This window comes from Terrapene carolina, unplaced genomic scaffold (genome assembly GCF_002925995.2).
Source record: "Terrapene carolina triunguis isolate 2854851 unplaced genomic scaffold, T_m_triunguis-2.0 Scaffold262, whole genome shotgun sequence".
Lineage (NCBI taxonomy): Eukaryota > Metazoa > Chordata > Testudines > Emydidae > Terrapene > Terrapene triunguis.
Window position 1 is genome coordinate 2,817,614 of NW_020664613.1, and position 12,294 is coordinate 2,829,907.

Below are 12,294 nucleotides of genomic sequence, written 5' to 3' on the forward strand. Positions count from 1 at the left end.
TAGTACATAACAAGCATCAGTGCTGAAGCTAAAGACTTCTCATTTTAACACAAACCTCAATGATTTCTGTGACGTGCAGTACAACCCTGTACGTCTGTGTTTAACTTTACATACTGTACGTCTTTTTGAAGCCAATGGGACTACTCAGTGCATAAAGTTAAGCACACGCTTAAGTCTTTGCAGGAATGGCACCATAATTTTTTCCTCAAGTGTAACTTGCCTTATATTACACACTGCTACGTTTGTAGACTGTAAAGTTATTTTTATACTTTAAAAAAAAAAAATCTATTACAGATTTTTCCATCTTGGAACAAAAACAGGATGATCTGGAAAATCATGGAACAATATATATTAAAGTTTTGAAAATAGTTTGGACCATTTATAAATGGTTTTAATACTCTCCGTATCTTCCACAGAATGTTGTAGCTTCCATGTTTTGCATACTGGACAGTAAAAACATAGTAAGTATCAGTAGTTTATCATCATCCGGGCTAGGTTGTAAGAAAGTTGTATATAACATCAGTGTCTATACGAAGCTGGATTTATATTTACGAAATAGATGATGCACACTCTTAGGGCTTGTGTATGTGAACAGTTAGCATGATGCAGGCTAGTGTGCAATAGACACACACACTAGTTTTCCATGCACTAACTGTCCATGTGGACCATGCTGCCATGTACTAACCATTCACTGTGCACTTTGATCTACTCCTGTTTCAAAGCAGGGTAGACACTAGGGAAAAGTACACTAGGGAACTAGTGAGGCAGCAGGATCCACACAGACACTGGGTCTACACTACAGCCGGGGTCCGACCTAAGATACGCAACTTCAGCTACGTGAATACCGTAGCTGAAGTTGCGTATTTTAGGTCGGCTTACCTGGCGGTGAGGACGCGGGAAAGTCGACCGCTGCCGCGCTGCCGCCGACTCCGCTGCCGCCTCTTGCCGAGGTGGATTTCCGGAGTCGACGGCAGAGCGATCAGGGATCGATTTTACCGCGTCTTCACTAGACGCGGTAAGTCGATCCCCGATAGACCGATTGCTACCCGCCGAATCGGCGGGTAGTGAAGACGTAGCCTTAGTGCGTGGCAAGCTGGGTTGTAGATTTACCTCACACTAGCCTGCTGTACATTAACTGTTATTGTAGGCAAGCCCTTGCCATACATAAACATGTTATTTTGAAATGTTAAGTTAATTTCATTTATTCATTTGACATTGCTGTCTCCACAGGCAATTTCTTTACAATCCAGGAGCTCAATTTTTCCAGTTCAGTTTTGTGTAACTCATGTTTAAGATTTGGAAAACTATGAAAAGATGTTGCTACTCCCAATGATTTTAACATCTTGTTGGTCTCTTCACCCCACGAGTGCAGAACTAACTCATCAGCTGTTCCATGACACTGAAATAATTCAGGAAGGACACTTTCATTTTTCTGTAAAGCCTAGATGGGGGAAGAAAAAGAGTTCAAATATGGATTTTAGAAGATGCAAATGTTGAACAGATATATGAAAAGTTTATATATGGAATTCCAATATGCTAAACAAGTCCCACTTACAACTGCAAAAATCTACATGCAGTGTTTGATCCTGCTCCATGTAACCTGAATAGAAGGATTCACGTTGACCTGAATACCGCTGAATGGAGCCCGTGACCTTTATAATCTGCTAGACATTCTCAAAGAATAGGTACAATAATTAAAGATGCCATGTAACTAATCTAATTGCCTAATGTGCCATTGCACACTTGGCATACTTTGCACAGTGTAATAGCAGTGAGACTGCAAAAGTAAGCAAATAAACAATGTGTAAAGATAAAAATAGTTTTCAAGCCTTTAGTCCCTGGTATTTTGCTTACCCAGTGCAGGACATTCCCTGGGGTTAATGACCACCTGGAGTTAATCAATTCCACTCCCCAGGAAATGCTGTGCTTCAATTGTTTTTGCCTAATTATCAGTTTATCTTTTTAGGTGGAATCTGTATGCGCTCCAAAAGATATTTGTAAAAAAGACTGGCATTTACTCACCTGGTAAACAGCAGATGTCTTATTGAGAAAGCTAGAAAGAGCAAAGACTCCAGCCACATCTTGATGATACCTGTACGCTAAATGCATTGCCATGCCACCTCCCATGGAAAAACCTCCTAAAACAAAGACACTGGGATTTAGTTATGTCTTGCTAATCTAACATCTGACTCGATTATTTTCAGAATATTTTAGATTTTAGAAAAATATATATATATATATAAAAACAAACAAACTAAGATTCCGTTAGAAAGCTGTAGAGCTACAAAGAGGAGGAAAAATTAATGAACCAGAATGGTTCTATTTCATAATCCTCTCATTTAATGGTCTCCACCAGCTGTTTGGACATTGTAGGTGTGTGTTTTATAGACAATGCAAAGCAGAATTTCATGCTGTGGGTAGGGCTGTCAACTCCAGTTCTTCAGGTGACTTTTCATACTTTGTCAGTCTAGCACTGATGAAAGATGACAGCATATCACCATCACTCAGGGCCGGCGCAACCCATTAGGCGACCTAGGCGGTTAGCCTAGGGCACTAACATTTGGGGGGCGGCGACCGCGGCGGCCGGATCTTCGGCCTCCCCGGTCATCGGCGGTATTTCAGGGGCGGGACCTTCCGCTGCCTCTGTCGGAGGCGGTATTTTGGGGGCCGGACCTTCCGCCGCCTAGGGCGGCAAAAAAGCTGGTGGCGCTCCTGCCATCACTGTACATAATCAATTATTCACACCACTGGACCACCATGCGAGGCAGACTGAGATCCTCTCTTTTTTCACAGGAGAGATATGGCATGGGCGGTGCAGCTGGACAAGCTGAAACACTTCCCCACAATGTGCCCTACCCCTATTCTAATGGATCACTTTGAAGGGTAAGAGAATTGATTACTCTTTCTACTCATTCAACCCTTGTCTACCTTTTGAGAACAATAACTAGGCTGCCACCAGCATTTTTTTTTTTTTTTTTTTTTTTTTAAAGATGACAGATACTTGCCTGTTAGGAAATGGACTCTATGACCATCACGTTACTTTCCATGTACACAATGTAGATGGTATTTTATTATTGTATCCAGCTAATAGAGGACATTAGAAGGGAAGCACTTAGCTGGAATGACTGTCCTGTTGAAATCTCTCTCAGTGCACAGACATAAGCTGACAGAGAATGGTTCTGATTTGTGCTTAATTAGAACAGTACTTTTACACAGTTCGCTTATTTGGTGGTGCATTTGGGTTTCACCAAGTAGTTTGACTGGTGCTAAAAATAGATGTGAAGTTCTGAGTTCTGAACTTTTTAAACACAAAAGGTGCTGAATATAGATTAGAGGAAAAAGAAATACAAATGAAATGCAGTATGATTTTGACTGGGGCTTTTAAAGGCAGAATGGCAGGTTGATGTCATAGCCATCCACTGGGTTGACCCAGCTCCACTCTACTTCTGCCCTGAACAGCATTTACACAAAGCTGCTAGCGTGGAATTTCTGTAAAGACACTGCACTGAGCATCAGCCTAACTCTGAACTGTATAATTTAGGTACTGTGGGCTTGACTTGACCACGTGTTATGACAGTGTATCCCAAGGCACAGGGCAGAAAAATCTGTCTGAGGGTAAGAGCAGCAATGATGACTGCAGGGGACCAGTGCTACATCAAAAGTGTGAGGCCCTAGCAGGGGGAAAGGAAACAGCCAACATGCCAGGGGATACACAGATAGGCGCGGGCAGGGGTGGAGGAGACCAGAACGCAACTTAAAACTGCACCTTGTACCACCCCCGCTGAAACCCCCAGGAGAGAACCTGTGCAAATACTGCTTGGTCTTCTCCAGCAGGAAATTTCCTTTTGGGCACAGCATCTCCCGCATCTGTTTATCACACAAAAGGCTAAAGTTCAAAGGCAAAACAGAGAACTCAAAAGACCACCACAGAAAAAACCTCAACTATTAATGCAGGTTCATGAATACAGGGAGGGAGAGAGAGAGACACACACACACACTCTGAACATCTAGATAAAATGTTACAACTACCCAAAACTCACTTCTGTAAAACAGCAATCTGTCTTGGCTGAAGTGTGCTTTATTCTCTCTAGTGAGATCCAATTGCTTCTCACCCACTTCCTCATGCCACTCAGGCATGCCATCTTCCAAACTCACAAAAATATAGTGTATTACACTCCAAAAGGTTATTTTATGTGTTTATATCCATACATATATACATATAAATGCACACACTATACACACAGATACACATTGTCCATATGTAAATGTAAGCACATTTTTATGTTTTAGAATCTAGACAAATGTGTGCATTGAAAAGCCATTACTAGTTTGTAAATGATTTAATCTAAAATTTTGCACCCGGTTAGTCACACTCTGGCAAGACTATCTGCAATTACTCACCAGCAGTCTTTGACAATGCAATCACCTTCTGTGTAGAAGAATATTAGGTAATGGTGCTTTCATGTGGCTCGTACTACTATGAGAAAATTTAATACAAAGGGCTAGTTCTTTGAATTCAGTTTTCCATGGGAAAATCTGCACTTTATCACTCAATACCACAGTAGCGTCTGGGTAAATACTATATAGTAAATGCTTTGCAGACAGTGATTTCAACGAGTATTTATACATGAAGGCAAAATATTATGATTCCAAAAGGATAATATTTCAATGTACGTCTAAGTTTGACATAATACATAAAACACATGTTCACTCAAGGAGTTATTTTTTAAAAGACTTGAAATATTAAAATGAAACAAAAAATAAAATATACACAGTTGTTACAGAAAATAAGATCTCATAACTGACACAACTTACAAGATACAAGCAAACATAGACGATAACTACATGCAAGTTTAAGTACCAATTATCTCAGTATAAGGAAAGATAGCATGGAACATGCAAGACTTACAACATTACGAACCAGATTCTGTTGTGAGTATCTATCAAGATCAATGATGCAAGTTCAGATGTTTTAATTTTAGACGTGCAGACCACTCCACTCCCAAGGAGTACACGGAGTGCCATTAAAATATTAGAATTTGCCAATAGGTTCCCCATAAAAACATCTGCAAGTATCACAGATTTTCCCTTATAATTACAATTTGAGAGATCTGTGGTTAGTGCTTTGTAACAGTTAGTAAATGTTGGCTTTATCATGTATTCTGCTGCATGTCAAGAACAGTGATCAAAAAGCAATATACTCTCCTGTGACCCTGATTCAGCAAAGTACTTAACTGTGTGCCCTAACTTTAAGCATACAAGTAATCCTATTGACATCAAAGGGGTGACTCACTAGGGATGTAAAATGTTAATCGGTTAACCGATAAGCATGAGTCTTATCGGTAAAGTATTCCGGTTAACATTTAAACTCTGCTGCGGGACTCTACTGCCGGCCCCCCATGCCCACGGCTCTGCGTGGGGTCAGCAGCCGGGACCTCGGGCGCGCGGGGCTGGCAGTGGAGCCTAACGGTTAAACGTTTAACCAATACAATTTTAATAGTTTAAACATTTACTTTTTAAAAATGCCATTTACATCCCTATGATGCACATGCTTAAAATTAGGCAAACACCTATTAGGCCCCAATTCAACAAGGCTTCTCCAAAACGAGCACCTGAGATAATACACCAAAACCTGCTCTGATGGGGCTGAAGTCTGCTTCTGTAATAGGTCTGCCACCCATATGTGTCCTCTCTGAAAGTCAACCACTATTAACAGAGAAGGATATGGATAAAGTGAACTTTTAGGACACACTGCCCATGTGGAGGAAACTGCTTGTCCTTGAAATAGCTACTTGTGAGCTTTCAGCTGAAATCAGAACCCTTCACATCCTCACTTTCCAAATAAAGAACCTGAATCAAGGTTGAGCTCTGCATGTGTGATATCCAAGTTAAAAGCAAGAGATTTAAAGCAGGCTGTTCTCTAGAACCTCAGGTGCAGTATAGAGTAACTCAATCATTCAAGTGCATGGTGACATAACATGGGAGGAGCAGGCAGAGACTGTGCTTCCCATAAATATTTTATTCCCTCTCAAGGAAGATTAAATCCCAACAACTGTTGCCATGTTTCAGTGGCAACTAAATAAATTCTTCCATATACAGTTTATAAAAGGGCTTTAGCATTTTTCATAATGAGATGTTCTGTCTAAATGTAAGATCTTCAGACTCATCTCCCCTTAAACCTTTAAATTTCAGTGAGGCTACTCCAAATCGACATCTGTGAGATGAGAATCAGAACCATATATGAAGCAAAATCTGTTGCCTCAACCACTATGCTTAAACCCAGGAATTGACCAGTTTGCTTACTATAATACTTCAGTTATATTCATTTCTTTGCATTACTCACAACCCACTATTCACTCATCAAACAATGGTTTGGGTCTCAAATCTGTAAATGAATGCTTAATTTCATGACCCAGAATGAAGGATGCCTTATCTAAGGTCTCTCTTAGAAGTGCCCTGTATACCAGCCAGCCTGTTAACAATTTATCTTCTGATTTCCCTTGTTACATTGTGTTTGATTTCCTATCCCTGACTTCAAAATGTTCAGTTCTTTGTGTCTTAGAAAGTTTATCAATATATCTCTGACAATGAAGTGGCCAGAAATGAACATAATATTCCATATGTAGTCCACCAGCATGGTATGAGGAGAGACAATTACCTTCTTGCCCATTTTACTGCCGTGAGTATATTTAGGTCTAATTTTCTGTCCACTCTTTCAGCATTACTGATTCCCAGATTTATCCTTTCCACTGAATATCTGAGTTTAGGATAATTATTACTCAGAAGTATTAGCTTGTATTTTTCCAAACTGACTCTCATTTTGTTATTTTCTGCCCATCTTTCTTCCCTCTCTAGGGACGATTTGGGTAACTTCTCTTTCCCCGTTGGTGAATGCAACAAAATATCTGAACAAGTGACCTGCAAAGAGACTCATGTGCTCGTTACTTCCTTCTATCAAATCAATATTTCCATAAGCATAAACACACTACAGTATCCCACCTAGACACTTCCCCCAACCTGTTACGGTTTGCCTTGAGCTGAACAGCAAATATCAAGTAAGCACTAAGTACAAAAGCATATAATGAGCATATGGCCACTAGCTGAACTGCAAGAGTGGGTGCGGCAGGAGAGAAAATGCCTTGACAAGACAACATAACGATAGCCTATTATTGTACATATGAACAGTTACTGTGCCCCAGAACTAATAGGGCGCACGATTGAATATTACAACAGTGGATGAATGTTAATGGGATAGCACATTTTCTTTATCTATTCCATACAAAGAACTTCATGAACATAACTGTCTTTTGTCAGTTCTTCAGGGCAAGGACTTTGTCTCCTTGTTTATCTGTAAAGCACTGCTACATAACTCCCATGCCTATCCCCTAGCAATACTGAAATGTACAGTTTAGAATCCACCGCAGTTCTGTCCTCTGTTTACTGTTCAGTAATTTCTTAATGCCTTTACAAGAATAAAGGCAGCTTCCTTTTAGTAGCCAGACACTTTCTCTTTTTACAAATTGGGAGCATGAATAAATTTGTTGTCCAGGTTTCTCTCCTGACAAAACACTCAAGCAACATGACATGTTTTCAGCGAACAACTAAGTGGTACAAGTTCTACATTTTTATTGTAAAAGTGATACTTTTTTGCTGTATGTATTGTTTCATGTTGGAACTCAAAGAAATTGTCACATTTTCACTTGATATGAAAAACACATTTTCATGACTACAATTTTTAAAGTTCATTGGCAGAAAAGTAAAGACTAGCAAGAAAATGTCCATTCGTCTTTATCTGATCATCTTATTACAACTATGGTTTAACCCCTATTTCTGTATGCCTTTATGAAGATGAGACCATAGATGTGGTACTGGGAAGATATCTTCAAACATAACAAGATTAATCTCTTACTGCTGGTGACCAGTCCACACAGACAGACCTCTGCAACCATTTACGTCAATGGGGCTGTGCATGGGTGTAGGGATCTGCTCTCACTGATCAGCTGGCAGGATTGAGGGTCAGTCTTGTAACAGTTAATTAAATGTGCTTTTGGTGGTATAGCTTATACCAGCTCCCCAGATGAAATAAGCTATACTGGAAAAAGAACTCCCCCCCCGCCAGTATAACTGCATTTACACTTGAACTTTTACTGGTATAAAAGTGTTGTTAAAAAACAATCCCACCACCACCACCTGCCCGCATCGCACATTGTTATATCGGCAAAAGATTCTAGTGTAGACCTGGCCTAGCACATGGCAATGGCCTGAAACTATAAAAGAAGAAATTCTTCTGCTAACAGGAATTTTAAACAGTGGAACAATATTGCCAAGGGAGGTTTTTGCGGCCTTACTTAACAGATTAGCTTCAAACCTTCATTCATTTCCACCTTTCCAGCCCCCTGCACCAACTTTGCACCCTATGAGTCTCCAAGCCTCCCTCACAACCCCACATTTTAAAATCTGTATCTCATTCACATCCTGTACCTTCTTCCATGCAGCTTCATCACTTGTTAGGTTGTCTCCCTCCTCGTAAGCACCAAACCACCTTTGCTTTTTCAGCTCCCTCCTGAAAAATGGTACCTCTTATTCTGGGTTGCCTTTCAGAGATGATCCACCAAAGGTAACTAACATAAGCTTGAACTGTCATCTAGTATGTCTGTACCATATTGTGTCCCTCATTTTGGCCCTAATCTCAAAGATACTTATGAGCATGAATAGTTCCAACTGGGCTACATTTGAAGGATCAGGATTTACACAGAGACTATCTTCATGTAAATCTCTATGAACCTGAGCACCCAGTTGGCACTAAAATACAATTAAAACAAACAATAGTAAGAGCTGGTTGAAATATTTTGAAAATTGAAAATATATAAAAAAATTGACGTGTGTAATTTCACACCCTCCCCAGTTTTTTTTTTAAGCCAGCACGAATAATAAAACATTAGTATACAGAATAATGTTGCATGCCAACTACAAAATGACCCAGAAGGTTTTTTCTAATCCTAGCATCAATGATTGCATGAGTTTATGGAAATGCTCCAACAATGGGACACTGATAGGTACACGGCAAGCTGGTGATCCAAATGCTAGAACAGATTCAGGATTGCTTATCACCATCTGGTTGGTGGTGCCCAAGTATTACGAAATCCATATTCCATTGGCCATCATCTTTGAAAACTCATGGCGATCGGGGGAGGTCCCGGATGACTGAAAAAAGGCTAATGTAGTGCCCATCTTTAAAAAAGGGAAGAAGGAGGATCCAGGGAACTACAGGCCAGTCAGCCTCACCTCAGTCCCTGGAAAAATCATGGAGCAGGTCCTCAAGGAATCAATTATGAAACACTTAGAGGAGAGGAAAGTGATCAGGAACAGTCAGCATGGATTCACCAAGGGGAAGTCGTGCCTGACTAACCTAATTGCCTTCTATGAGGAGATAACTGGCTCTGTGGATGAGGGGAAAGCAGTGGATGTGTTATTCCTTGACTTTAGCAAAGCTTTTGATACGGTCTCCCACGGTATTCTTGCCGCCAAGTTAAAGAAGTATGGGCTGGAAGAATGGACTGTAAGGTGGATAGAAAGCTGGCTAGATCGTCGGGCTCAACGGGTAGTGATCAATGGCTCCATGTCTAGTTGGCAGCCGATTTCAAGCGGAGTGCCCCAAGGGTCGGTCCTGGGGCCGGTTTTGTTTAATATCTTTATTAATGATCTGGAGGATGGTGTGGACTGCACTCTCAGCAAGTTTGCAGATGACACTAAACTGGGAGGCGTGGTAGATACGCTGGAGGGTAGGGATCAGATACAGAGGGACCTAGACAAATTGGAGGATTGGGCCAAAAGAAACCTGATGAAGTTCAACAAGGACAAGTGCAGAGTCCTGCACTTAGGACGGAAGAATCCTATGCACTGCTACAGACTAGGGACCGAATGGCTAGGTAGCAGTTCTGCAGAAAAGGACGTAGGGGTCACAGTGGATGAGAAGCTGGATATGAGTCAACAGTGTACTCTTGTTGCCAAGAAGGCTAATGGCATTTTGGGCTGTATAAGTAGGGACATTGACAGCAGATCGAGGGATGTGATCGTTCCCCTTTATGCGACATTGGTGAGGCCTCATCTGGAGTACTGTGTCCAGTTTTGGGCCCCACACTACAAGAAGGATGTGGAAATATTGGAAAGAGTCCAGCAGAGGGCAACAAAAATGATTAGGGGTCTGGAGCACATGACTTATGAGGAGAGGCTGAGGGAACTGGGATTGTTTAGTCTCCAGAAGAGAAGAATGAGGGGGGATTTGATAGCTGTTTTCAACTACCTGAGGGGGGGGTTCCAAAGAGGATGGAGCTTGGCTGTTCTCAGTGGTGGCAGATGACAGAACAAAGAGCAATGGTCTCAAGTTGCAGTGGGGGAGGTCTAGGTTGGATATTAGGAAACACTATTTCACTAGGAGGGTGGTGAAGCACTGGAATGCTTTACCTAGGGAGGTGGTGGAATCTCCTTCCTTGGAGGTTTTTAAGGCCCGGCTTGACAAAGCCCTGGCTGGGATCATTTAGTTGGGAATTGGTCCTGCTTTGAGCAGGGGGTTGGACTAGATGACCTCCTGAGGTCCCTTCCAACCCTGATATCCTATGATTCCATGATTCTACTTGCTCAAAGCAATACTGACAAATTTGAGAATTGGTCCGAATTCAACATGATGAAATTCCATAATGGTAAGTGCAAAGTACTACATTTAGGGAGGGGGAAAAAATCAAATGCACAACTACAAAATGGGAAATAACTGGTGAAAAGGATCTGAGGGTCACAGTGGATCACAAATTTGAATATGAATCAACAGTGTGATGAGTCATGAAAAAGTCTAATATCATCCTGGGATGTATTAACTGGAGTGTTGTATGAAAGACATGGGAAGTAATTATTCTGCTCTACTCAGCACTGGTGAGGCCTCAGTTGGAGAACCATGTCCAACTGCAGGCACCGCACTTCAGGAAAGACATGGACAAACTGCAGAGAGTCCAGAGGAGAGCAACAAAAATTATCAGAGGTTTAGAAAACCTGACCTATGGGAAAACGTTAAAAAAAAAAAAAAAGGCATGTTTAGTCCTGAGAAAAAAATACTGAGGGGGAATCTGGTTTCAGTCTTCAAATACATTAAGGACTGTCATCACTTGTTTCCCATGTCCACTGAAAACAGGACAACAAGTAAAGGACTTAATCTGTAGCAAGGGAGATTTAGGTTAGATATTAGGAAAAAACCTGTCTAACTATAAGAGTAATTAAGCTCTGGAATAGACTTCCAAGGGAAGTAGCGGAATCCCCACAATTAAAAGTTTTAAAGAATAATTTGGACAAACACCTGTCAAGGATAGTCTATGATGCCCATTATATGTGATCAATAATAAATACATATTTTAAAAAATTAGTTGCGCTATAAAGACATGAACATGGCTGAACTGAGTAACTGCTGATTTTATTGCTGTAACCCTTGACCTTCCTTACTCCAACCCTTCCCTACTGTTTGCTAAGCCTGGTCCCTGTACCATGCATATCTAACTTAGAAAGGGTGACCAAGGGTCCAGTTTTCGATCCTGGCGGCTCTGGTCAGCACCACTGACCGGACCATTGACTGTCTGGTTGGCAGCGCTGCGCAGGGAACCGCAGCCAATGGGAACTGCAGGGGCGGCGCTTGTGGATGGGGCAGTGCACAGAGCTGCCTGGCCACGCCTCCGCATAGGAGCTGGAGGGGGGACATGTCGTTGCTTCCGGGAGCTGCTTGAGGTAAGCGCCGCCCAGAGCCTGCACCCTTGACCCCCTCCCTGGCCTCAACCCTCTGTCCCAGCCCTGATCCCCCTCCCGCTCGCTGAACCCCTCAGTTCCAGCCTGGAGCGCCCTCCTGCACCCCAATGCCATCATCCCCAGCCCCACCCCCAAGTCTGCACCCCCAGCCAGAGCCCTCACACACACCCCATGCCCCAACCCTCTGCCCCAGCCCAGAGCCCACTCCCGCACTCCGAAGCCCTCAACCCCAGCCCAGAGCGCCCTCCTCCACCCCAAATCCCTCATCCCCGGCCCCACATCAGATCCTGCATCCCAACCCCCTGCCCCAGCCTGGAGCCCCCTCCTGCATCCTGAACCCCTCATTTCTGGCCCCACCCAGGAACCCACACCCCCAGCTCAGAGCCCATACCCCTTCCCACACCCCAACCCCTTGCCTCAGCCCGGAGCCCCCTCCCATACTCCAAACCCCTCGACTCCACCCCCCCAGCCCGGAGCCCCCTCCTGCACTCCAAACCCCTCATCCCTGGC

At 42.6% G+C, this 12,294-nt stretch overlaps 1 protein-coding gene across 1 annotated transcript in view; it reads right to left on the minus strand.

The window, feature by feature from the left end:
- Nucleotides 1-1,083: 1,083 nt before the first annotated feature.
- LYPLAL1 (lysophospholipase like 1) overlaps nt 1,084-12,294 on the minus strand; it is a 39,923-nt gene continuing 28,712 nt past the window's right edge. The window contains exons 4-5 of the mRNA XM_024216165.3: nt 2,023-2,138; nt 1,084-1,441 (exon numbers count right to left, since the gene is read on the minus strand). Coding sequence (XP_024071933.1) covers nt 1,202-1,441; nt 2,023-2,138 — 356 coding nt within the window. The 3' untranslated portion in view covers nt 1,084-1,201. The remainder of the gene's footprint in view (nt 1,442-2,022; nt 2,139-12,294) is intronic.